Raw genomic sequence first — 23,220 nt, 5'->3', positions numbered from 1 at the left:
ATCTGCCCTTTCCAGCTGCCTTCAGCACGCCTCTCGCGGAGTTTTTCTCGCCCTCAGGCCTTCTCCTTGCCCTCTGCCAGGCGCTGAAAAAATGTACGCGCTTTACCTCCTGAACGCGCTTTACTTTCTCACTTCGAGCGGTAGCAGTAAAAAGGCCAATCACGGGCCGACTCAAGGTTATTTAGCCAATCCAGGCCCGGAGGTAGGGGGCGGGGCTTCAGGGGGACTGTCAGAAGCTGGGAGACCGGGGCGATTAGATCCCGCAAACCCGCTAATGGCCACAGCTCAGGGGCGGAGCCCAGGCAGCGACGGCCTAGACCCATCGCCAATGGGAAGAGGCAGGCTTACCGAATTAAAGGGGAATGAGAGCTTCGGCCGAACCGAGTCCTGCGTCCTCAGCGGCGGAAAGAGACCTGGTACCCTTAAGGTGGAAGGAAGCAGCTGTTCTTTAAAGGAGAAGTGGCCGAGTCGGCCGAGTATTGCCCAGCGGGTCGGGCGGGGTTCCCGCCTGTGCCTTTAAAGCCTGAGGGGCGGGAGGCGGAGCGGAGGCGGAGGGCGGAGGGAGTCGGCGCAAGATGGCGGCGGGAGGGGCCCAGGCTGCGGCTCTGGCCGCCGAGTGAGGGGCGGGGGGGCCCGGGGGCGCGCGGCCCGGTAAGCGGGGACGCGCGGGGTTGGGGGGCGCCTTCCGGGTGGGAGAGGAGGTCGAAGTAGCGCTTGGGGCGGAGCAGAAGGGGGCGGGGTCCGATGTGGGCGGGGGTAGATAAGGGGCGGAGCCCAAAAGCTATGGGCGGGTCTTGAGGTGGGCGGGCCCTAAATGGGCGGGGTTAGGGATAACTGGGGGCAAGGTGCGTGGCCCGCGAGAGAGCCGTGGGGTGGGGGGGCACGGCCTAAAGGGAAGTGGAGAGAGGGGTGGTTTTCAACACCAGAGCCAACCTGCCTCCCTCCCAAGAAAAGGGTACAAAACCCCAGAAAGGTAAATTTTGGAAAGTCAGGCTCTCAGGCAAATGGGAATTTCTGAGGGGAGCCACCCCACTCCCCAAGAGCACCTTATTTCTGTAACGTCCAAGGAAAGATCACTGGATTTGGAGTTAGGACACCTGCGTTTGTGGGTGCTACCACTTAATGGTGTAATCTTGGATAATCTCTTAATCTTTCTGAGCCTCAGTTTCCTCATCTGTCAAATGGAGTTGAAAGGAATACCTACCTTATAGTGTCACTGTGGGGAGTTACTCAGATAATGTGTGAACATGTTTTTAAACTGTAAAGGGCTGTGTCATTATGGGTTGTTATCATTCTTCTCTCTTTCTTTCCAGAGACCCCCCCCGGCCGCCCTCCTCCTTCCCTTGTTCCTGTGGCTGGGGGGGTACCCCTTCCCTCCACACCATGGAGCCATCTCCCCTGTCTCCCAGCGGGGCAGCACTCCCCCTGCCTCTATCGCTGGCCCCACCACCACTGCCCCTGCCTGCAGCGGCAGTAGTGCACGTGTCCTTCCCCGAGGTGACCAGTGCCCTCTTGGAGTCTCTCAATCAGCAGCGGCTGCAGGGCCAGCTCTGTGATGTGTCCATCCGAGTGCAGGGACGGGAGTTCAGGGCTCATCGTGCTGTCCTGGCTGCCTCTTCCCCTTACTTCCACGACCAGGTCCTACTCAAGGGCATGACCTCCATCTCGCTGCCCAGCGTCATGGACCCAGGCGCCTTCGAGACTGTCTTGGCTTCAGCTTATACTGGTCGCCTCAGCATGGCCGCTGCTGACATTGTCAACTTCCTCACAGTGGGGTCTGTGCTCCAAATGTGGCACATCGTGGATAAGTGCACTGAACTCCTCCGAGAGGGCCGGGCCTCAGCCACCACCACCACCATCACCACTGCTGCAGCCACATCGGTCACTGTCCCTGGTGCTGGGGTCACCTCAGGGAGTGGGGGCACCGTGGCCCCTGCCACTGTGGGATCTGTACGCTTCCATGCCTCCAGCCGGGCCAGTGAGAATCAGTCCCCCAGCAGCAGCAACTATTTCAGCCCTCGGGAGTCCACTGATTTCTCATCTTCCTCCCAGGAGGCTTTTGCAGCTTCTGCAGTGGGCAGTAGGGAGCGTCAAGGAGGTGGCCCTGTATTCCCCGCCCCTGTGGTTGGCAGTGGGGGGGCTACCTCTGGGAAGCTGCTGCTGGAGGCAGATGAGCTGTGTGATGACGGTGGGGATGGGAGGGGTGCAGTGGTCCCTGGGGCTGGGCTCCGCCGGCCCACCTATGCACCCCCCAGCATTGTGCCGCAGAAACACTGGGTATATGTGAAACGGGGTGGAAACTGCCCAGCACCAGCGCCCCTCGTTCCCCAAGACCCAGACCTGGAAGAGGATGAGGAGGAGGAAGACTTGGTGTTGACCTGTGAGGATGATGAAGATGAAGAGCTGGGGGGTGGCTCTGGGGTGCCAGCAGGGGGAGGATCTGAGGCTACCCTTAGCATAAGTGATGTCCGGACCCTGTCTGAGCCTCCAGACAAGGGAGAGGAGCAGGTCAATTTCTGTGAGTCCTCCAATGACTTTGGCCCCTATGAAGGTGGGGGTCCTGGGGCAGGGCTTGATGATTCAGGGGGACCAACCCCTTCCTCCTATGCTCCCTCCCATCCTTCGAGGCCCCTGCTTCCACTGGACATGCAAGGCAACCAGATCCTAGTCTTCCCATCCTCTTCATCCTCCTCCTCCTCCTCACAGGCTCCAGGCCAGCCACCAGGGAACCAAGCTGAACATGGGGCAGTGACCCTGGGGAGCACATCGGCAGGGGCCCTGGGCATGCCGGGTGGCACCGGCGGGACTCCTGGAGGGACAGGCAGTGGGGATGGAAATAAGATCTTTCTGTGCCACTGCGGAAAGGCCTTCTCCCACAAGAGCATGCGAGATCGCCATGTGAACATGCACCTCAACCTGCGGCCCTTTGATTGCCCCGTGTGCAACAAAAAGTTCAAGATGAAGCATCACCTGACAGAGCACATGAAGACACACACAGGCCTCAAGCCCTACGAGTGCGGCGTCTGCGCCAAGAAGTTCATGTGGCGAGACAGTTTCATGCGCCATCGGGGACATTGTGAGCGCCGGCACCGCCTAGGCGGCGGGGGCGGGGCCGGACCCGGACCCGGGGGGACCACCGGGCCAGCCTTGCAGCCCAAGAGAGAGTCCCCCGGCGGCGGGGGCAGCGGCGACGAGGCGAGTGGGGCCACGCCCCCGTCCACTCGACGGGTCTGGTCCCCGCCCAGCGTCCACAAGGTGGAGATGGGCTTCAGTGGGGGCGGAGGAGCAAACTGAAGAGGCGAGCTACTGGGGGTAGCTTTCCGGGAAGAGGGATTAGGGATCACTAGCCAGGGGCGCTGTGGCCCGTAGGTGATCTCCCAACACACTTACTGTCTTCCTATCTCTATGGACTTGTATATATTCTGGAGAGGGAACCGCCTCGCACCATGGGCCACCCCTTTCTACTCCTCAGCCCCTCCTCCCTAAAGTATCACCGGAACTCAGCCCTTCCTTCCCTTCAGATGGGTACACTGAAGCCCCAGCTCCCGAGTAGGGTGCAAGTGGTGGTGGGGGGGGGAGGGAGAGGGGACTTGTTGAGCATCCTGGAGTCGCTGGGTCGAGGGTCAGGTAGTTGTAGTCTGTACCTGAAGTCTGTGTTTGCGTAGTTGTGGGGACCAGGCCTTTGAGCCCCACCCTTGTCCTAGAACATACCCTGCCCCCCAAAAGGATGTACCCCTTATTTCTACCCTAATCCCTCTTCCTCCACCTTGGGGATCCCCCAACTCCATTCTCACTGGGGAGTGGGGGAGTGGAGACAAGTAGTAAGTCGTAGGAGTACAAGGGTTTTATTTTAAATCTTATTTTTTTTAAACGGTGATTAAAATATTTATTGGTCATTTCAATTGCCTTCCCGACAACCCCTATGTGTTTGCTGGGGACCTGGCCCAGGTCGGGGAAGGTGGAGTAAGGGTTCTCAGGGAAGTGGATTCGGGGTTGGGGCGGACAGGAGGGGGTGCCTCTGGTGTGGGAAGGCTCCCGGACTCTGTGGTGCTGGGTGGTTCAGGAGGGCTGGGCGGGGCTGAGTTCCCCAGATCAGAACTGGAGAGGATGTTCCGGGATCCCTGCCCAGCCGGCGGAGGAAGCACCTGCCTCCCCCGAGCCTTCCCCTAACCGGAGCGGAGATTTCCTCCGCCCCTCCTGCCGGCCTTTGGAGGAAAGTGAAAGTGAAAGGGGGAAAGGCGGCTTCGGAGCTGAGAAGATCGCGGCGTCATGAAGCCTGTGTCCCTGCTCCTCGCTGTGGCTCTGGGTGAGCGAACCCCGCGACTCTTAGCCTAGGGAAGCGGTGGGAGGTGACTGCCACCACGTCTGGGGGTGGGGTGGAGGAGGTCGGGTCACCTGACGTTGGGGCCGTCCCCTCACTCGCGCCCATACCCCCCAGGCACGGCGACCGTCGTCTCGGCGGGACCCGCAGTGATAGAGTGCTGGTTCGTGGAGGATGCGGGCGGGGGCCGGTTGTCCAAGAAACCCTCTGCACTGCTGCTGCGCCAGAGCTCGGAGAGCCCACCCCCCCGGCCGGACCTCGACCCAGAGCGCTACCTCAAAGTGCATGGTGAGTCATGCTGGACTCGCTCCCAACTCTGTCGCCTCCACCGAAACCCCCTGCTCTTTAGGTCTCACAGTGACCTCGGGCCTCAGTTTCCCCCTCTGTAAAATGAAACTGGATCACTTTTAAATCTCTCGCTACCGGGTAGTCTGTACCTTTAAAACTCCCTGGACGCTGCCCTCCCCTCCCCTTTCCTGGCGGAGATTCTACGGCAGCAACTTCTCTCTCTGTGCTCACAGACCCCGCGGGCACCCTCCTAGGCGCCTTCAGGCGATACCCGCGGGACGCCCCCGCGCCACGCTGCGAAATGAGCCACTACGTCCCGCTTCCTGCCTCGGCGATCTGGGTCAGCGGCTTGACCCCGGAGCAGAGCTGCCCGCGGGCCCTGGATGGGAGGTGGCTCATGGTCAGCGTGTCCAGCCAGGTCCTCAGCCTCTCCAGCCTCCTTCGACCACAGTCCGAGCCTCAGCCGGAGCCTGCCCTCATCACCGTGGCAACAGGTAGCTACCGAGGGGAAGTAGAGATAAACGGGAAGATTCTAAGGGTCCAGATCAGCCGTTAACTCGCTATGTGGACTTGAGCGAGTCATTTCCCTAGTCGGGTCTCAGTTTCTTTATTTATAAATCGAGGCAGTTCAGCTGAAGTTAAGATGTCTCTATCGCTTCTTCTAGTCCCAGCCTAGTTTAAACAAAAGTGCGGTTTGGGGCGGGGCTTTGGAGCCAGGCGGGGGTTCCTGACACCCGACCTTAAGAAACTCGCTAGGCGACGGAGTTGGGAGGGTCTCAGAAACAGGAACTTTTGCACCTTTCCTCCTAGATCTTGCTAGGCTCCCCCACATTTGCGGTTCACCCAGTTAAAAAAAACAGCCTTCGCGCCCCACCCGCGCCCACATCCGTCACTGCGGCAACCAGCAAAGCGCAGGCTCTTGAGCTCTAGCGCGTCGACCTCCCTTGACAGACCCTTCCCTATGGCGCGTGATGATGCCCTGACTCTGTGGTCACCGAATGGTGGGCTTGAGTGCGTGGAAGGGAAGCGGCAGATCTAATGGTTCCCGCTGCAAGGGCCACTTACTGCATTGTGTGACGCGGTTTGAGGCCCAGGGGTCGGGCACCTTGCTGGGCTGGGGCGCAGGGAGGGAGTGGGCCGATAAAGCAAGAATGGGGAAGATATGACCGGGATTTGGGATTTCTCGGAGGTCTTCTCGGGAGGGTGGGTAGGATATTAACAGAGTCCTCGGCTTCCTTCAGTCTTGTGCGATTTTATGGAAACAATACAGCCTGACCGGCTGGTCAACCCCAGCCGAACCCTACACCCTCCCTTCCCCAGTACCTTCTCCCTGCCACCCTCATCACTGAGAGAGAATCACCCACGGGGCTCAGCACCCACCCTGAAACCCTCACATCTGCCTAAACCTCCATTCTTAGTCCCCAGACCTCGCCGTGGGCAGGGGCAGAGGCAGAGGCAAACTGCTCCTTGTGGGGACAGTAGCTCTCTCTAGTGGGTAGGAATATTTCCCAGGCTGTTGGCTTCACAAGGTGGGGTGAGAATGTCCTTTTCTCTCTGAATATGCTTTTCCAACTGTAAAATGTGGATGGTTATTTCCCATCTGCCTTCCCATTGTTGTAAAAATCAAGGGAGACACTTTGTTAATTTATTCACTGATTAAATATTTATTATCACCAAGAATAAATTAGGGCCCAGTAGTTCTCAGTCCAGGCTGCAAATAAGAATCCTTTTGGAGGTTATACTGAAATCTGAGCTTTACTCCAGATGAATTAAATCAGAACCTCTGGGTGGCCTTGCGTACTTTTAAGGGTCACAAAGGTGATCGGATGTAGAGTCTACTCTCAGGAAGGTTCCCATCAGATTTGTCTTGGGTAATTGTAGAGCAGAAAGTGACTTGGACTGTAAAAGAAGTGCAGATAGGGAGCCATGGGCGTGTGCCCAGGAGAGAAAATTATTGCATCTCACCCACCACCAGGGGTGAAAACTAGTTGCTGTGTTCAGCCCTCCTTTTCAAGCATTCCTACTTGATTAGGGATTTAAGAATGTGAAAGTTGTTGTTTCAATGTAAAGTTAAAAATGAACTCTTTCCAGGGTCACAGATCATCAGTAATTTTGCTAGTATGCATTTATACTTTATTTCTTACCAAATTAGTTGTCAAATACTCTAAAATGTTTCTTGAGAAATATACTTTTGTAAGATACTTGTGTGTATAGTATTTAATTCTCATCATTCTTTTAAAATTGTTATAGAAAGTTTCAATGACACACTAAAGTAGAGAACAGTAAAATGAACCCCCCATATACCCATTATCTACTTGTATAGTTATTACATTTTACCAAATTGTTTTACCTATCCTCCCCCAAACTTCTATTCTTTTTTGGAAGTATTTTTAAGTATATCCCATCGTATTATTTTACTCATAAGTACTTCAGTAAGCATCTCTGTCATATAAGGACTTTAACAACCCCCCCACACACAATAGCATTATCATACCTAACAAAACAAACAATAATTCCTTAGTATCATTTAACTCCTGGCTCATATTAAATTTCTCCCGATTGTCTCAATGATGTTATTTTACAGTCTGTTTGCTTCAGTCAGGATAAAAAAGAGGTCTATATATTCTATTTGGTTGTTGCAGCTGCTTGGGCTGCCAAAACAAAATATCATAAACCAGGGGGCTTAAAAAACGGGAATTTATTTTCTCACAGTTTTGGAGGCTAGAAGTCCAAGATCAAGTCCAAGATCAAGGTGCTAGCAGGGCTGTTGTCTGGTGAGAACTCTCCCCTTGTGGTTACAGATGGCTGCCTTCTGGCTGTGTCCCCACGTGGAGGGGAGAGAGAGAGCTGCGGTGTTTCTTCCTCTTCTTATAAGGGCACCAGCGCTATCAGGTTAGGGCCTACCTTTATGACCTCATTAACTTTATCACCTCCTCCTAGTCCCTATCTCCAAATACAGTCACATTGTGGGTTAAGGCTTCAACATTTGAATTGGGGGGGTTGGGGGAGGGAGAACCACAGACATTCAGTCTATAACAGTTTTGTCTCTCTTTTTTAAAAAATTTATTTATTTTTGGTTGCCTTGGGTCTTCGTTGCTGCATGCAGGCTTTCTCTAGTTGCAGTGAGTGGGGGCTACTCTTCATTGCGGTGTGCGGGCTTCTCGTTGCAGTGGCTTCTCTTGTGGAGCATGGGCTCTAGGCACGCGGGCTTCAGTAGTGTGGCTCACGGTCTCTAGAGTGCAGGTTCAGTAGTTGTGGCACATGGGCTTAGTTGCTCTGCGGCATGTGGGATCTTCCTGGACCAGGGATCAAACCCTTGTCCCCTGAATTGACAGGCGGATTCTTAACCACTGCGCCACCAGGGAGGTCCCAGTTTTGTCTCTTAAGTCTCTTTTATTTGTAATTGCCCCACCCCTTTAAATGCTATTGATTTGTCATTTGTTCTGTAGAAGTTCCCACATTCTATATTTGGCCAATTGTTTCCTCATCCTGTCATTTCCTTTGTTCCTTTTCCCTCCATATTTCCTATAAATTGGTAGTTAGAGCTAGAGGCTTGATTAGATTTGGGTTTAAATTTTTTCAGTAATATATATATATATATATATATATATATATATATATATACATATATATTTGTAGTACGCGGGCCTCTCACTGCTGTGGCCTCTCCCATTGCGGAGCACAGGCTCCAGACACGCAGGCTCAGCAGACATGGCTCACAGGCCTGGCCGCTCCTCGGCATGTGGGATCTTCCCAGACCGGGGCAAGAATCCATGTCCCCTGCATCGGCAGGCGGACTCTCAACCACTGTGCCACCAGGGAAGCCCCAGTAATATTTTATAATAGTTTTTACCATTCACTTTTTAACAGAAAAGCATAAGCCTATATAATACAAGCTGCAAAACAGGTAGAAATTTCCTTACCAACAGGTTCTGGCCCTGTTGTGTTTACATTTGTATTTTTACAGAGTCCAGGTTGTGGGATGCAGGTCTAAAATTGCTTCATAAACCCATATTAAAGAGCACTGTTAGCTTAAGGTTGAACTGTAAAACCTTTAGGTTTTGTTTATGAATCCTACAGATTGATTCTTACAATTCAAAACTGTATTTTTGGATTTTAATAAACTAAATGAAATTGCTTACTTTTTTTTACTCTATTGAACAAAAACAATCCCATGAAGTTCAGAGAAGTTTAACCTTATAGGCCTTAGAAGCTAGGATTAAAAATTACACAAAAATAGGGAATTCCCTGGCAGTCTAGTGGTTAGGACTCTGCTCTTTCACTGTCGAGGGCCTGGGGTTCAATCTCTGGTTGGGGAGTTACGATCCCGTAAGCCCCGTGGCATGGCCAAAAAAAGAAAAAAGAAAAAAAAATTACATAAAAATAACCACAAGAGGCTTCCCTAGTGGCGCAGTGGTTGAGAGTCTGCCTGCCGATGCAGGGGACACGGGTTTATGCCCCGGTCCGGGAAGATCCCACATGCCGCGGAGCGGCTAGGCCTGTGAGCCATGGCCGCTGAGCCTGCGCATCCGGAGCCTGTGCTCCGCAACGGGAGAGGCCACAGCAGTGAGAGGCCCACGTACCGCAAAAGAAAAAAAAAGAAAAAAACCACAAGAGAAAAAAATTACTTCTACCTGGAAGACCCAGACATTTCTGGCAGTGGAACAGATCTGAAGGACATGAAGTAGTTAGATGTTGGAGAAAATGGGGGAGGGACATTAGAAACTGAAGGAACCAAAGCAAAGAAAAGCCCAGTGACTAGAGTTTCTACTGGTCGCAAGAAAGGGATTCTATGTGGCTGGTTCTTAGGGTGCAAGAGAAGTCTGGAAAGATGGGTTGGGGGCTGGATTACCAAGTACTGTAAAAGCTGGAGTTTATAAATGATAGTGAACCATCAGGAGTTTTGTATGTTTGTGTGTGTGTGTGTGTGTGTGTGTGTGTGTGTGTGCCATTTTCCCAAAAGCCTGTTATTTTACTTGATTGCTACAAAAGATGGCAAGGATTAGATCATTGGACTAATGGGGAAAATAGAGATTAAGTCCTTTTCCCAAGATACCCAGCAAGTCCATCATGATGATGATGACAGTAACGAAAATAGTAAGAGCTAAGCATTTTCTATATGCTGGCTCCTGTTCTAAGCACTTTATAGGCATAATCTTATTTATTCCTCTCAACAACCATAAGAACTAGGTACTGATGTTATTCCCATGTCACAGATGAAGATATATGAGACACAGAGCAGTTAGGTAATTTGCCCAGGGACACACAACTTGTAAGAAGCAGGACTAGGAATTGAACCCGGGCCATCTAGCTCCAGCGTGTGTCTTTAGTTGCTGGCTTCCTAGGTAGCTGGGGTTTTTAAACAGGCAAGTGCCCAGATCAGACTTGTAGCCACGCTATTTGGTTTCAGTGTGGAGGATGAAATGAAAGGGAGAGAGATACTGATAGAGGATAGGGAGAGGAGGCTGTTGTAATTGTCCAAATGTATATTGATAAGAACTTGAGTAGGAAACATGTAAGATCTATTTGGGAGACAGAATTAGGGCCTGGTGGGGAGAGCACATAGCACATTATATTTGGCAATCTGTCTCCTACGCAATTTGAGGGCAGGGGCTCCCTATCTTGTTTACCACTCTCGTCAACCGTGAACATCTTAGGTGCTCAATAAATATTAGTTGAATGAATTAATTAGAAGAAGGAGTCTTAGGGACTCCAAATGCTTGCCTTTAGCACCTGGGGGCTGGTGGTGATCATTGGTCAAGGCAGGTAAGATGGGCATTGGAGCCGAGTGGGGAAATGTTCTAGAGATGCTATTGAGTTGGGGCACGTTACATTTGTCAGGCAGATGGTTGGCTGTAAACACAGCAAACACTTTTGTAGTCATACTGTGTTCCAGGCACTGTTCTAAGCAGCTTTCATATATAGGTGTCTTTGTTATCCAGAATCAGGAACTGCATACGTCTGAGTAGCAGGTGTTAAATGATTTAACCTTCACTACAACCTCATGGGATAGGTACTATCATCATTATTATCCCTATTTAGGAGATTCAGAAACTGAAGAGTAAAGTAACTGTTCCAAGGCCATATAAATAGCTGCAGAGTAGGGATTAACCAGGGCAGCCAGGCTCCAGGCACTCAACCAGCATATACTGCCTCAGTAGATCACAGATGTCTGTGTTCAGGTCTAGTCTAGAGCCAGAACCTTCCAGAGTCAGTAAATACTCTGCATAGCACCATAGGGTTGACAGTCATGAATCATCACTTCTTCACCAGCAAACCAAGAAGGGCCTGGCTCTTCAAAGGTGGGCGTGGAGGCTGGTGGGCTGGTTCAGGTTGTGTCAGGGCACACTCAGATCCCGCTGACCCCAGAGCTGGTGCAGCACGGGCTGTGTGTTCCGAGCAGCCTTCAAGGGCTGTACCCACTCACTGCCTCTATTCACCGTGAGACCTCTCTGCTCACTCTGAGTCTCACTGGGTCCCACCCAGTCCCAGGGCAAAGGGGATTTGCAGGGAGGGCTGGGAGATGGTGAGTGTCAGAAGGGAGGTGTCCTCAGAGGGGTGGGTAAATTAGAGTCGAGTCCCCCCCGTAACTCCATTTCTCTATTTTATTCTCTTTCTTCCTCTCCCCCTCCCCACCTTCCTCTCCTCATCTTCCCCAGCTGTGCTGACTGTCCTCACTCACACCCCCACCCCTCGCATCCGAATGGGACAAGATGCCCTGCTGGACCTGAGCTTCGCCTACACACCCCCCACCCCCAAGGCTGCTACCTCTCTGGCCCCAGGTCCCCCTCCCTTTGGGCTGGAATGGCGACGCCAGCACCTGGGTAAGGGGCACCTGATGCTGGCTGCGACCCCTGGGCTGAGTGGGCCGATGCCAGCTGCCCGAGAGGGGGCGGTGGCATTTGCTGGTTGGGATGACGATGAGCCCTTCGGGCCGTGGACCGGAAATGGGACCTTCTGGCTGCCTGCAGTGGAGCCCTTCCAGGAGGGCACCTATCTGGCTACTGTACACCTGCCTTACCTACAAGGGCAGACCACCCTGGAGCTTGCCGTACAGAGTGAGTGAGGGGACAGGGGTCTCTGTGGGTAGAGGGTGATCACTGGGATTATGGGGACACCATGATGGGGGAAGGATGGTGGAGAAAAGGGTGCTGGGTGAGTAGAGGGAGACAGATTGGGGGTCCCTGAGAGTCATGGGGGGCAATGGGTAGAGGGTCCCTGGGAATCTGAGCGGCTTTGGGATGAAGGTTCCCAAATCTGAGGGAGTAGGGGTCCCTGAGAATGGGGGCTTTGGCATGGAGATTCCTGTGAAACACCAATGGAGAGATGGCAGGTTCCCCATCCTGGGAGGAGAAAACTCAAACCCCTCAGTATTGGGGAAGCCAGAGGGCACACTGAGGGCCTCTGAGAGAGGACAGTGTAGATTGATTCCCTCATGCTGCTTTCTTACTCTCTCTCCAGAGCCCCCCAAGGTGACCCTGACACCAGCACCTCTTATATGGGCTGCCCCCGGGGAGGCACCCCCGGAGCTGCTCTGCCTCGTGTCCCACTTCTACCCCTCTGAGGGCCTGGAGGTGGAGTGGGAGCTCTGGGGTGGCCAAGAGGGTCGCTTTCAGAAGGCCGAGGGGCAGAGGTGGCTCTCCGCCCTAAGCCATCACTCAGATGGCTCCGTGAGCCTCTCTGCACACCTGCAGCCGCCCCCGGTCACCACCGGGCAGCATGGGACACGCTATGTCTGTCGTGTCCACCACCCCAGCCTGCCCGCCTTGGGGCGCAGAGCCGAGGTAACCCTGCAGGTAGCTGGTAAGAGCCTGAAATATGGAGAAACGGGGAGGGGTGTGGGGAGAGGTGCCTGGGAATTTCAGACTCATTCTTGCCCCTTCTGCCTGCCAGGTCTCTCTGGGCCCTCTCTGGAGGATGGCGTAGGCCTCTTCCTGTCTGCCTTTCTCCTCCTTGGGCTCGTCAACGTGCTGGGCTGGGCCGGTGAGTGTAAGTCCCACCCAGGCTGGGACCCTTGACTGGCAGACATTCTCTTCCTCCTCCCAGAAGAAGTCTGACACCCATCCCTCTGCCCTTCTACTGCCCCATCCCATCCCTTCTAAATTTCTCTCCACAGCTGCCTACCTGGCAACTTCCAAGGATTCAGTGGAAAAGGTAACAACACTCTACCTTCCTTTATTTTTCCCTTCTCATTTTATCCCCTCTGCCCAACTCCTCACCCAGGAGGGAGGCTGCTGGCTTGGTGGGCAGAACCCAGACTTGGAATTCACACAGACCTGCATTAAATCCTGCCATCTCAAACATGCTACACCTCAGTTTCCTTGGGTGTAGGGGGAAAAAACTGATTAGGCAGTGCTGTCCAATAGAATTATAATGCAAACCACATACGTAAATTTAAACATATAATCTAGGGACTGCATTAAAAAGGTAAAGAGATATCTAATATATCCAAAATGTTATCGTGGCAACATGTCATCAGTATAAGAAATTATAGTGTTTTTTCCATTCTAGGTCCTCAAAAACAGGAGTTTATTTTAAACTGGCAGCACACCTGAATTTGGACTAGCCACATTTCAAATGCTCAACAGACACAAGTGGGTGGTGGCTACCCTTCCGGCCAGCAGAGCCTCAGAGGGCTCTTGGAATGATTAAAAGAGAAAGGGCATCTGGAAGATGCAGGAGCAAAAGCACTTGGCACAGTGCCAGGCTTAAAACATAGAAAATGTTAGCCTCTATCATCTGCCATCCTCTGTGCCCATGATGTTCATTTGTCTCTGGATTGACCATGAGCACGTCACCCTGCCCCGAATTCCTCACCTCCTTTTTACTTCTCTTCCAGAAAACACAGTGAGGCCAACTCACCACCATCCTGGGGAAGCCACCATCATCTCTGGTCTGAGCCACTGTAGTAACTCCCCCAGATTGTATACCCTTGGTTCCTGCACCCTCCAGTCTCTCTCCAGTGAGCAGCTGCTTTCTGAAAAGACAAAAGACATTCACCTTCTTAGGGCTCTAGAGCAGCAGTTCTCAAAATTTTTGTTCTCAGCACCTCTTAAAAATTATCAAGGACCCTGCAGAGCTTTTGCTTATGTGGGTTATAAACTATAGATATTTATTGTACTAGAACTTAAAACTGAGAACAATTTAATACACAGGAAGACACAAGCACACGTTCCATTAGCTGTGGGGACGATGTCAATACACGTCATGTAGCTTCAGGAAAACACTGTACGTTTTTTAGAGAATGAGAATGAAAAGGCAGATAACAGTTTGGGATTGTTATGAAAATAGCCCAAACTTCGCATACCCCCTGAAATAGTCTCAGGGACCTCTGGGACAGAAACGGGTGCTCGAGAGGCAAAATCCTTTCTTCTTGTCCTGGCTTGTGTATCCCTGCGCTCCAGCCACTGCTTACCTCTTCAAGCCCGCCTCGTGCTCTCTCCGGCCCTCTTCTCAATGCTTATCACACCTACGGCTGATCCTTTTCTTCAATAGCCTCCCACCCTCCCTGGGTCCCAGAGCGCTGTTCCCTCTGCCTGGTCCACCCTCGCCCTTCCTGGGCTCCAGACCAGGTCAGCCTTGTCATTCCCTCAGATCGCCGCGTGTCCCTCTTGTGCGGTTCACCACGGTTGTATTTAAGTGATTGTGCGAGTCGTTGTTAAATGCTTGTCTCCCTGCCCGGACTGTCGTCTCCTCGAAGGCGAGGATGAGCCTATCCGTCCCCTGGTGTATCCCCCGCGCCGGCACAGGGCCTGGCGCCCGCTGGAGGGCGCTCAATATAAGAAGTTAGTCTTTTTGCGTTCAAAAGCAGGTGTTGGATCAAATAACTATTGGAGGAAGGAAGCAGCGGCTCGGCTTAGGCACCTCCGAAGGTCGGGACGGTCGGCCAGACTGACGCGGGGAGCGGGTCTAATCGTATGTGAATAAACTTGTTCAGTGCTTCCAACGGGTGCCTTAGTTCTTCTCCAGGGATCCCCTTTGCAAGCGCAAGAACACTTCCAATCGCGTGTGGTTCCTTCCAACGACCCCGCCTCTCAAATGCCTCGGCTGCACCCAATCCCCCTTCGGAACTGATTGGGGTCGGGCGCCACTAATGGCGGACAGGACTCCCTCAAGCAGCCGGCCCTAGAGGGGTGACCGTACGTGAACCGAGATCCAGGCCCTAGCGTCGGAAACCCCCGAGCGCCGAGTCCCTAACCGGACGTGGCGGCTTCCTGCTCCGCCCCCTTCCGAGGGGGCGGGAACCCAGGGCTCTCAGGAAAAGCCGGAGTGGATTTCGGCCCGCTACACGCGCGGGTGGGGGTGGGAGTAGAACCCCACGGGCTGGAGTAACTGTGTCCGTCCCCGTCTAAAACGCTTCCCCCGGGAGTTTTAGCCTAGTGGTTGTGTTGGGGGAGAGGAATGTCAAATTTGGCTCCTGCCCTTCCCCGGGGGCTGGAGACTGAAATCTTTATGTCAGTTCAGTGCGGGGCGACTTGGGTTCCAGGATCCCCGAGTCCGGGGGGCCCGAGGACAGCGGAGCTGGAGACCCGGGCTCCTGGGTCCCGGCCCCTGAGTGTCTAGCGCTCCTCTCGTCCGCGGCCCTGGCTCCTGTCCTCACTTCCTTCCCTTTTTGGCTCCTGCTCGCGGAGCGGGCGGACGTGGGGGGAGCGGAAAGGGCGGGAGGGCCCGGGAGTCTGGCGAGGGGGTGGGGTACAAGGGGGTGCGGAAAAGCCAGGGAAGGGACTCGGTCCGGGAACTTGATCAGGGGCCGGAGACCTACGGGAACAGCGGCCCGGGACCCGCGCTGCCCCCACCCCTCCTGAGCAGGTCAGAGCCAGAGCACCCTGTGACCCTGCCCGTTCCCGTACTCGTGACCCCCTCATCCCCAAAATGCAAGGCCCCCCATATTCCACCCCTGTATCCCTCCTTCCCCCCCCGCCCATCCTCCCTGCAGGACTCCTAGCCGGTTACCTAGAACCCACCCGCTTACCTCCCCTCCGGATCCCCCGCGCCCACCTGATTCTCCACCTGACCCCTCCTGTCTCTCCCCAGGCGCCCCCATGGCCCGACCCCGCTGATTCCTTCACTCGGCCATGCTCCCGCGGCCCCTGCGGCTGTTTTGGGACACGAGCCCCCCCGGGGGAGTCGTGCTGAGCAGCTTCCGGAGTCGAGACCCCGAAGGGGGTGGGGGCCCAGGTGGCCGGGGCGTGGGCGGGGGGCAGGAGGAGGAGGAGGAGGAGGAGGAGGAGGAAGACGACGAGGTGAGACGCGGGAGGTGGGAGGTAGGGGGCGTGTATATTTCTAAGACTCTCCACCTTTTGGTGTCTGTGTCCCTTCATCTCTTCCTGCCTCAGCTACTTCCGCGCCTCTCGCTGGTGTCTGCCTGTCTCCCCGCTGCGGGGAGTCCCGGCGTTTCTGTGGTTCTGTGCCGCAGTGTGACTCAGGACCTGCCCGCAGGAACCTGCCCTGTTCCTGCCAGGAGCGTCTGGCTGGCTGTCCTGCGGGTCTCTGGCCCTCTCCGCCTGTGCCCGAGTGTGCCCGTCTCTCTGGGCTTGGTGTCTAGGTCCCTGTCTTCCCCCCTGTTTTTGTTTGGCGGGGAGGGGTTTGTTTCCACAGTAACCCGCTCCTTTGATTCCGGGATTGGGGAGGGAACCCTTTGACTTCGTGACCCCTCCCCCCTCTCCTGCCGGGCTCTGGGTAGAGGCGCGAAGCCAAGGTTCTTGGACCTTGGAGGGACCATCCCGGGCTGAGTGGCGAGTGGTCACCTGCTTTTCTCCGGGACTAATGGCGGTGGCCAGGAGTATGACTGGGGCCTCGGGAGGCGCCAAAAGTTGGATTTGAGGCCCCGAGGCTTTGGACTCCTGGGTCCTGAGTCTGGGTGAGGGCTGGGTGACTAGCAGGGCTGGTTTTTCGGGATCGGTTGGGGGAGGGGCTGGGTCACATGACACTCTCAGTCTTTCCCCCTCATCATCCCCACTTCCCCTTCTTCCTGTACTGGGATCAGAGCCGCCACCTCGAGGGGGGTCTCCAGGGCTGAGGGACCCGGGGAAAGGGGGCTAAGGGGAAGGACTAACTCTTTGGGCTTGGTCAGTTCCTGCGGGGGAGGGCGGAGCGTGCGGCTGTGCCTGTGACTGAGGTTTCAGCTTCTCAAGGTCTCTGCCTCAAGCTTTCTGCCTCTCTCGCTTCCCGTCTCCTACCCTTTGCACCTTGATTCTCCGCTGTTCTGGGGTTCAGCTCTGGGGGGAAGGGGCTACAGCGGTCTCCAGGACCAGGGTTCCTGCATTCCATCCAGCCCCCCACGGCAAACCCCTAGACTCCACTGGGCCCTGAGGCGGCTTGCGGGGGGCTGTCTGGGCCCCAGTGGGGGAGACCTGGGGTCACCAGTCCCCCCCACCCCTCGTACTCGCTGGTACTGTCCCCCGCCGCAACAGGTGAGGGGTACAGAGGGAGGAGTAGGGCCTGGGGCTGAGGGTTGGGCAGTGGGGTATGGTGGGGAACTGTCTGACCTTCCCTTCCTTGCTCCTCCAGGCCCCTGTGTCTGTCTGGGACGAGGAGGAGGATGGTGCCACCTTTACTGTCACAAGTCGCCAGTATCGGCCTGTTGATCCCTTGGTGAGATCATAACTTTGACTTCACACCTCTGACCCTCCACCTCCCAGTTCCCCTTCCTCCAGCCAACTTTCTGGCCAGAGTGCCAGGTTGGAAGTTTGCAGACTGGACTCTGCTGTGTGACTTAGGTCAAGTCTTTTGCCCTCTCTGAATCTTAATACAGTGAGCCTGGATCATCTCCTAGGTCTGGGATTTCCCCCAGATATCTAGGGGCAGAGTTGAAAAAAGGGTCAGTGACTGGCCCTCTGTCTCCCCCAGGCCCCGAGGCCTCCCCCGCGTTCCTCCCGGAGGCTCCGAGCTGGCACTCTGGAGGCCCTGGTCAGACACCTGCTGGACGCCCGGACATCAGGGACTGACGTGACCTTCACGGCAGCCTTCCTGGCTACTCACCGGGCCTTCACCTCCACGCCTGCCCTGCTAGGGCTTATGGCTGACAGGTCAGGGTCATAAGGGACCAAGGGTCATTTACATGTCTGGACTTTCTAAAGCCGGAATATCCCGCCCAAATAGTCAAAGCCACTAGCATTTTGGAAAAAATGGACAGATAGAATCTCTTCCACTCCCCAGGCTGGAAGCCCTTGAATCTCATCCTACTGATGAGCTAGAGAGGACAAAAGGGTGAGTGACCCCTGATTCTTAACCTCACAGTTCCCTCCGCCCAGGCTGCAGCCTGACATCTGACCCCTGGCGGATTCCGCTTCTCCCAGGGTAGCCATCTCTGTACTGTCAACCTGGCTGGCCTCTCACCCTGAGGATTTTGGCTCTGAGGTCAAGGGTCAGATTGACCGGCTTGAGAGCTTCTTGCTTCGGACAGGGTATGCAGCAGGGGAGGGTGTTGGGGGGGGCGGCGCTGACCTCATCTGCAACCTCCGGTCCCGGGTGGACCCCCAGACCCCCGAACTTCCTAAGCCCCTGGCCCTCCCCGGCGATCCCCCTGCTGACCCCACGGATGTCCTGGTGTTCCTCGCTGACCACTTGGCCGAACAGCTGACCCTGCTAGATGCGGTGAGACCTTGACCTCTGACCCCCCTGCCCCCTGCCCCCTACTAACCTGTCCCTGACTCCAGATCCTTACCGTGCTTCCAGTCCTTCCTGATCCAGCTCCCAGTCTCCTTCGCCCACCCAGTTTTGACCTTGCCCCCTTTCCTCTTGATTGTTGCCCTTCAAACCCTGTGTCCCTCTGGTTCCTTGGCCACCTGAGATCCTCACACCCCCGATGTTGGAAGGCTGACCTCACTTGACTACAAACTTTAACCTCTAACCTCCGCCCCACAGGAGCTATTTCTCAATCTGGTCCCCTCTCAGTGCCTGGGGGGCCTGTGGGGTCACAGAGACCGGCCAGGACATTCCCATCTCTGCCCGTCTGTCCGGGCTACTGTCATACAGTTCAACAAGGTGGCAGGGGCAGTGGTCAGCTCTGTCCTGGGGGCTACCTCAACCGGAGAGGGGCCTGGGGAGGTGACCATACGGCCACTCCGTCCCCCTCAGAGGGCCCGACTGCTGGAGAAGTGGATCCGTGTGGCAGAGGTAAGAGAGAGGCTCGGCCCTACTGGGGACTGTGGTGTGGAAAGAGGCCCACAGCTGCGGCCCCCTCTTGTGAACCCCACAGGAGTGCCGTCTGCTCCGAAACTTCTCTTCAGTGTATGCTGTGGTGTCGGCCCTGCAATCCAGCCCCATCCACAGGCTTCGGGCAGCCTGGGGGGAAGCAGCCAGGTGGGGAGGATGGGGCACTGGAGTCGGGTAAGGGCTGGGAGGGGGGCAACTGAGCCAGGCCCCTCCTCAAGACCACTGTCCCCTGCTCCCCAGGGACAGCCTCAGAGTCTTTTCCAGCCTCTGCCAGATTTTCTCCGAGGAGGATAATTATTCCCAGAGCCGGGAGCTCCTCCTGCAGGTGAGGCCTGTTCCCAGCATTCCCAGACATCCCCCACCCCCACCCCCACCCCCATGTCTCCTTGTTCTGTCACCACCAGGAGGTGAAGCTGCAGCCTTCTCTGGAGCCCAATTCCAAGAAGTCCCCGAGGTCTGGCTCCCGGGGTGGGGTGAGTGACTAGTTGGGGGTGGAAGCAGTCTGAGGGATGGAAGAGGAGGCACGCAGCGTGAGGAGAATTCAGCTTGTTCTCTGAGGCAATGGGATAGGAAAGTGCGGAGAGATGGAGGGCCCTTGGATCAATGGCAGGGGTGACTGACTCTTACCTCTGATCTCAGGGTGTGGTCCCATACCTTGGCACCTTCTTGAAGGACCTTGTGATGCTGGACGCAGCCTCCAAGGATGAGCTGGAGGTCAGTGGTGTGTGTGTGTGTGTGTGTGCGTGCGTGTGCGTGTGTGTGTGTGTGTGTGTGTATGCATTGCGATAATGGAATGAGTAGGCCTCAGGGTCAGACAGACCTCCTTCCAGAAGGGGCTGCAAGGCAGAAGCACTGCCAGGACTCTGTTACTTCGGCAAGTTTGTTTAACCTCCTTGTGCCTTAGTGATTTGTAAATGGGAAACTAGTGACGTATCTACATCAACCTTTTATTATGAGAGTTAAATGAATTAATGTTTGGCGAGTGCTCAGAACATGCCTGAGATGTAAGCATATATAGTTTGCTAAATAAACCAATACTGGGATCTTGGGCAAGTTCCTTATCTTTTCTGAGCTCTAATTTTCTCAACTGTAAAGTGGACACAATTTTGACCCATGATGTTCTATTTAAAGGGTAAGGTAGGGGGCTTAGGGCATGATGGATGAGAGGGGGAGGAGGGCGAGGGCAAGAGGAGTCAGAGAGGCCGAGTGAAGTGAGTGTTTGGGAGAGGGGATGTTCTCTCTGTGGCAGGGTTGGGACCCTCACCCCATCCCCTTTATCCTTGCAGAACGGATACATCAATTTTGACAAGCGGAGGAAGGTGAGGGGAGCATTTGGGCTGGATGCTAGCTGTCCCTAGCTACATCCCAGGAAGGGGAGAGGAGGGCAGAGTCAGGGGTTCCTGAATTTTGGCACCTGCAGTCTGTGGGCTCCTTCCTAGGAGTTTGCTGTCCTTTCTGAGCTGAGGCAGCTCCAGAACAAATGTCGTGGCTATGACCTCCGACCTGACCCCGATATCCAGCGGTGGCTACAGGGGCTCCGGCCACTGACAGAGGCCCAGAGGTGACTGGCTGGGTGCGGCTGGGACTCCAGGGCTCAGGCTGGGCGTGGGGGTCAGTATGTCATGCACTGACCTCTGCCCATTGCCCCCATCCCCAGCCATCAAGTGTCCTGTGAGGTGGAGCCATCCAGTAGCAGTGACCCTCCTGCCCCGCGGGTGCTTCGGCCAACGCTTGTCATCTCACAGTGGACAGAGTGAGGGAGTCAGTGGTTGGAGGGTGGTCTCTTGGGGACTTGTCCTTCTCCCTCTGACCTTCCCAATGTCCTGCCACTCCAGGGTGCTGGGTTCTGTTGGAGGTCCCACACCCCTTGTCTCCTGGGACTGGCCAAATGTGGGGGCAGAGGAGGTGCCTGCAACCCCCGCTCCACTGCTGACACGGCTGGCCCAGGTGAGCTCCGCTCCTGACCTCTGACCTCAACACTGACCCTGACTTTGTGAATCCTTCTTCCTTGACCTCCCTGCCTTCGTGCCAGTTCCCTGTGTCGTTTGTCCCCAGCACATGAAGTGGCCGTCTGTCTCATCTCTGGACTCCACCCTGGAAAGCACTCCAGCCCTGCAGAGTCCCGCTGACCCCAGCCACCTCTCTCCCCCAGCTTCCTCCCCGAGGCCTTCTCGAGGTCACCGCCGCTCAGCCTCCTGTGGCTCCCCGCTCAGTGGGGGTGCAGAAGGGGCCTCCAGGGGGGCTGGATATGGGGGAGGGGGGCCTGGGCCAGGGACCTCTGATTGCCGCATCATCCGAGTCCAGATGGAGCTGGGGGAAGACGGCAGTGTCTACAAGAGCATCTTGGTGAGGGAGCTGTGGGCTGGGAGGTGGGGTGAAGGATGGTGCCCCCCGAGGGACTAGAGATGGATGATGTCTTAGATGTCAACAGCCAAATGGGAGGATGCTTTTACTTTTTTTTTTTTTTGCGGTACACGGGCCTCTCACTGCTGTGATCTCTCCCGTTGCGGAGCACAGGCTCCGGACGCACAGGCTCAGCGGCCATGGCTCACGGGCCTAGCCGCTCCGCGGCATGTGGGATCCTCCCGGCCCGGGGCACGAACCCGTGTCCCCTGCATCGGCAGGTGGACTGTCAACCACTGTGCCACCAGGGAAGCCCTGTTTTTACTTTTAATTGACCTTTGGTTTTAGCAACATGTTTTCTTTTGAAGGTTACTTTGCGTTAGCTGGTGCACCTTGAACTTTGGGTGGCTGTATTAGATTTTCAGAACCAATAGCAGTTTCCCCACAGGAAGCAGCCCAGCAACTATGTGGGCTGGCGGATGGAGTACAGGGAGCCACCATGTTGGGTTTCCCGCTTCGCTTGAAAGTTTGGGTGTGGGTAACCTTTTCTGGTTGGGATTACTGGCTAGGGTTGGAAAAATGGAAAGCACAGGTCATCATGGCCAACTGATTGCTCTTTTGGTCTGCTGTCCTGCCAGGTGACAAGCCAGGACAAGGCTCCAAGTGTCATCAGTCGTGTCCTTAAGAAAAACAATCGTGATTCTGCGGTGGCTTCAGAGTATGAGCTAGTGCAGCTGCTCCCAGGGGAGCGAGGTCAGAAGCTGGGAAGGCAGACAGACTCTGGAGGAGAGTGCGTCCACATCCGGGGGGTTGTGCGGGGAATGACTGTGTTTGTGTTTGACACCCTTTCTGAACCTACAGAGCTGACCATCCCCCCCTCGGCTAACGTCTTCTACGCTATGGATGGAGCTTCACTCGATTTCCTCCTGCGGCAGCGGCGACAGCCCTCCACTGCTACACTGGGCCGCGCCAGTGGCCCTTCTGCCTCGGGAACTCCCCCAACTGAGGGAGGAGGGGGTTCTTTTCCCAGGATCAAGGCCAAAGGGAGGAAGATTGCCCGAGCACTGTTCTGAGGACGAAGCCCTGTTGGCTCCTAGAACTCACGGTGGCCGTGCCAGACGTGGGGAGCCATCCTGAATGGTGGCAGTTGCCACACTGGGAAAAAATCCAGAAGGATGGCCATCCACCCTGGGGCAGTGAAGTGCCACTGGTTTACCAGCCAGCCGAGATCCAGCCCTATGGGAACTGGTAATCTTGGTACCCAAGACGGATACCTGTGTATAGCTTCCCACTTTCCATGAATGCAGCACACAGCTAGTGCTGGGAAAAGGATCCGTTTCTGATTCCTGGCCACATCCTAACATGCTAAGGGCCAAGGAAAGGCCTGGAAGTAGGAGGAAAAGAAAAGCCTAGAGGCTCTGAGCCCCAGGGGAAGGGAATGGTAAGGAAAAGGTTCTAGTAGGAGTTCCTCTTCCTAGTCTGGGGGTTCCTGTCACTGTGACAACACTAATAAACCAAAACACTACCTGAACTCTACTCCCATCCTTGCAGTGTGTACGAACTAGCTGCTTGGAGTGGGGGTGGGGAGTTGGCTGAAGGTAGACACCGTGGAAAAAGAGGGGCCCAATGTTCTCTATCCATGAAGAGCTGGAAGCAAGGACTTGGTGGAAACGGTCTCCTCAGAATGGTTTGTTCCTCCCCAGCAACCTCGCCATCCCTGGTCCCTTTCTTTGCTCTTACGCTTTTCTCCTCAGTTGCTACAAACCCATGTCAAGTACTAGCCATCCCAATTAAAGCGATCAGCATGAAGAACACCCCTGACTCTGAATTTGTAAGAAACAATTTTAGGACAAAGAAATGGAAGAACAACTTTGCGGACAATGTACAAACTGGGAGACCTTACAATATTACAATGCATTATGTGCTGGGGCTTGAAATCAGTTTAAGCTACACTCAAATTCTAGGAAGAAAGAGACTAAAAAGAACTAATATGCCAGGGCTATTGTGAGGATGACAAGAAATCATAGCAAAGGAGGGTCACCGTGTTTCATTCTGGGGTTAGAGAATTGTGAGTTCTTCAATAAACTCACTTTCCCTGAAATTATTGTGTT

The 23,220-nt window shown here is 54.9% G+C and overlaps 3 protein-coding genes across 21 annotated transcripts; all 3 read left to right on the top strand.

Annotated features, from left to right (window-relative positions):
* Positions 1-32: 32 nt before the first annotated feature.
* On the top strand, positions 33-3,902 carry ZBTB22 (zinc finger and BTB domain containing 22). 2 transcript variants are annotated; one of them, XM_032649916.1, is made up of 2 exons: positions 33-427; positions 1,314-3,902. In XM_032649916.1, exons 1-2 carry the CDS (start codon positions 363-365, stop codon positions 3,292-3,294), a joined length of 2,046 nt encoding a protein of 681 aa, XP_032505807.1. In that variant the 5' UTR covers positions 33-362; the 3' UTR covers positions 3,295-3,902. The 2 variants fall into 2 exon arrangements, with proteins under 2 accessions (XP_032505807.1, XP_032505808.1); XM_032649917.1 differs by lacking the exon at positions 33-427 and adding an exon at positions 567-651.
* Positions 3,903-4,044: 142 nt separating this feature from the next.
* Positions 4,045-14,555, top strand: TAPBP (TAP binding protein). 11 transcript variants are annotated; one of them, XM_032649926.1, is made up of 9 exons: positions 4,229-4,306; positions 4,439-4,609; positions 4,843-5,103; positions 7,411-7,501; positions 11,269-11,667; positions 12,071-12,412; positions 12,503-12,592; positions 12,726-12,763; positions 13,449-14,555. In XM_032649926.1, exons 3-9 carry the CDS (start codon positions 4,993-4,995, stop codon positions 13,458-13,460), a joined length of 1,083 nt encoding a protein of 360 aa, XP_032505817.1. In that variant the 5' UTR covers positions 4,229-4,306; positions 4,439-4,609; positions 4,843-4,992; the 3' UTR covers positions 13,461-14,555. The 11 variants fall into 11 exon arrangements, 8 of the variants coding, with proteins under 8 accessions (XP_032505813.1, XP_032505816.1, XP_032505809.1 ...); XR_004352313.1 differs by lacking the exon at positions 7,411-7,501 and having other exon boundaries at positions 4,045-4,306; positions 12,071-12,393; positions 12,503-12,598; XR_004352312.1 differs by lacking the exon at positions 7,411-7,501 and having other exon boundaries at positions 4,045-4,306; positions 12,071-12,405; positions 12,503-12,598; positions 13,449-13,552.
* A 704-nt stretch (positions 14,556-15,259) lies between these two features.
* RGL2 (ral guanine nucleotide dissociation stimulator like 2) lies at positions 15,260-23,210 on the top strand. 8 transcript variants are annotated; one of them, XM_032649900.1, is made up of 18 exons: positions 15,260-15,418; positions 15,644-15,852; positions 17,120-17,203; positions 17,459-17,637; positions 17,768-17,818; positions 17,908-18,205; positions 18,476-18,727; positions 18,810-18,913; positions 19,007-19,091; positions 19,171-19,239; positions 19,406-19,480; positions 20,053-20,085; positions 20,206-20,327; positions 20,424-20,519; positions 20,602-20,713; positions 20,822-21,112; positions 21,748-21,862; positions 21,971-23,210. In XM_032649900.1, the coding sequence occupies exons 2-18, from the start codon at positions 15,685-15,687 to the stop codon at positions 22,180-22,182; spliced, it is 2,346 nt and encodes a 781-aa protein (XP_032505791.1). In that variant the 5' UTR covers positions 15,260-15,418; positions 15,644-15,684; the 3' UTR covers positions 22,183-23,210. The 8 variants fall into 8 exon arrangements, with proteins under 8 accessions (XP_032505791.1, XP_032505794.1, XP_032505790.1 ...); XM_032649903.1 differs by having other exon boundaries at positions 21,748-21,899; positions 21,971-22,140; XM_032649899.1 differs by having other exon boundaries at positions 21,748-23,210.
* The last annotated feature ends 10 nt before the right edge of the window (positions 23,211-23,220 follow it).

This window comes from Phocoena sinus, chromosome 11 (assembly GCF_008692025.1).
Source record: "Phocoena sinus isolate mPhoSin1 chromosome 11, mPhoSin1.pri, whole genome shotgun sequence".
NCBI lineage: Eukaryota > Metazoa > Chordata > Mammalia > Artiodactyla > Phocoenidae > Phocoena > Phocoena sinus.
The sequence above is the reverse complement of the archived record's forward strand: the minus strand, read 5'-3'. Positions and strand labels throughout refer to the sequence as shown.

Coding starts and splice junctions, on each gene's coding strand:
- ZBTB22 (XM_032649916.1), top strand. CDS start 363: ATGAGAGCTTCGGCCGAACCGAGTCCTGCGTCCTCAGCGGCGGAAAGA. Junction 428..1,313: donor AGAGACCTGGTACCCTTAAG/GTGGAAGGAAGC, acceptor CTTTCTTTCCAG/AGACCCCCCCCGGCCGCCCT.
- TAPBP (XM_032649918.1), top strand. CDS start 4,270: ATGAAGCCTGTGTCCCTGCTCCTCGCTGTGGCTCTGG. Junction 11,668..12,070: donor CCTGGAGCTTGCCGTACAGA/GTGAGTGAGGGG, acceptor CTCTCTCTCCAG/AGCCCCCCAAGGTGACCCTG. Junction 12,413..12,502: donor GGTAACCCTGCAGGTAGCTG/GTAAGAGCCTGA, acceptor TCTGCCTGCCAG/GTCTCTCTGGGCCCTCTCTG.
- RGL2 (XM_032649899.1), top strand. CDS start 15,685: ATGCTCCCGCGGCCCCTGCGGCTGTTTTGGGACACGAGCCCCCCCGGG. Junction 15,853..17,119: donor AGGAGGAGGAAGACGACGAG/GTGAGACGCGGG, acceptor TTGCTCCTCCAG/GCCCCTGTGTCTGTCTGGGA. Junction 17,819..17,907: donor GAGCTAGAGAGGACAAAAGG/GTGAGTGACCCC, acceptor CGCTTCTCCCAG/GGTAGCCATCTCTGTACTGT.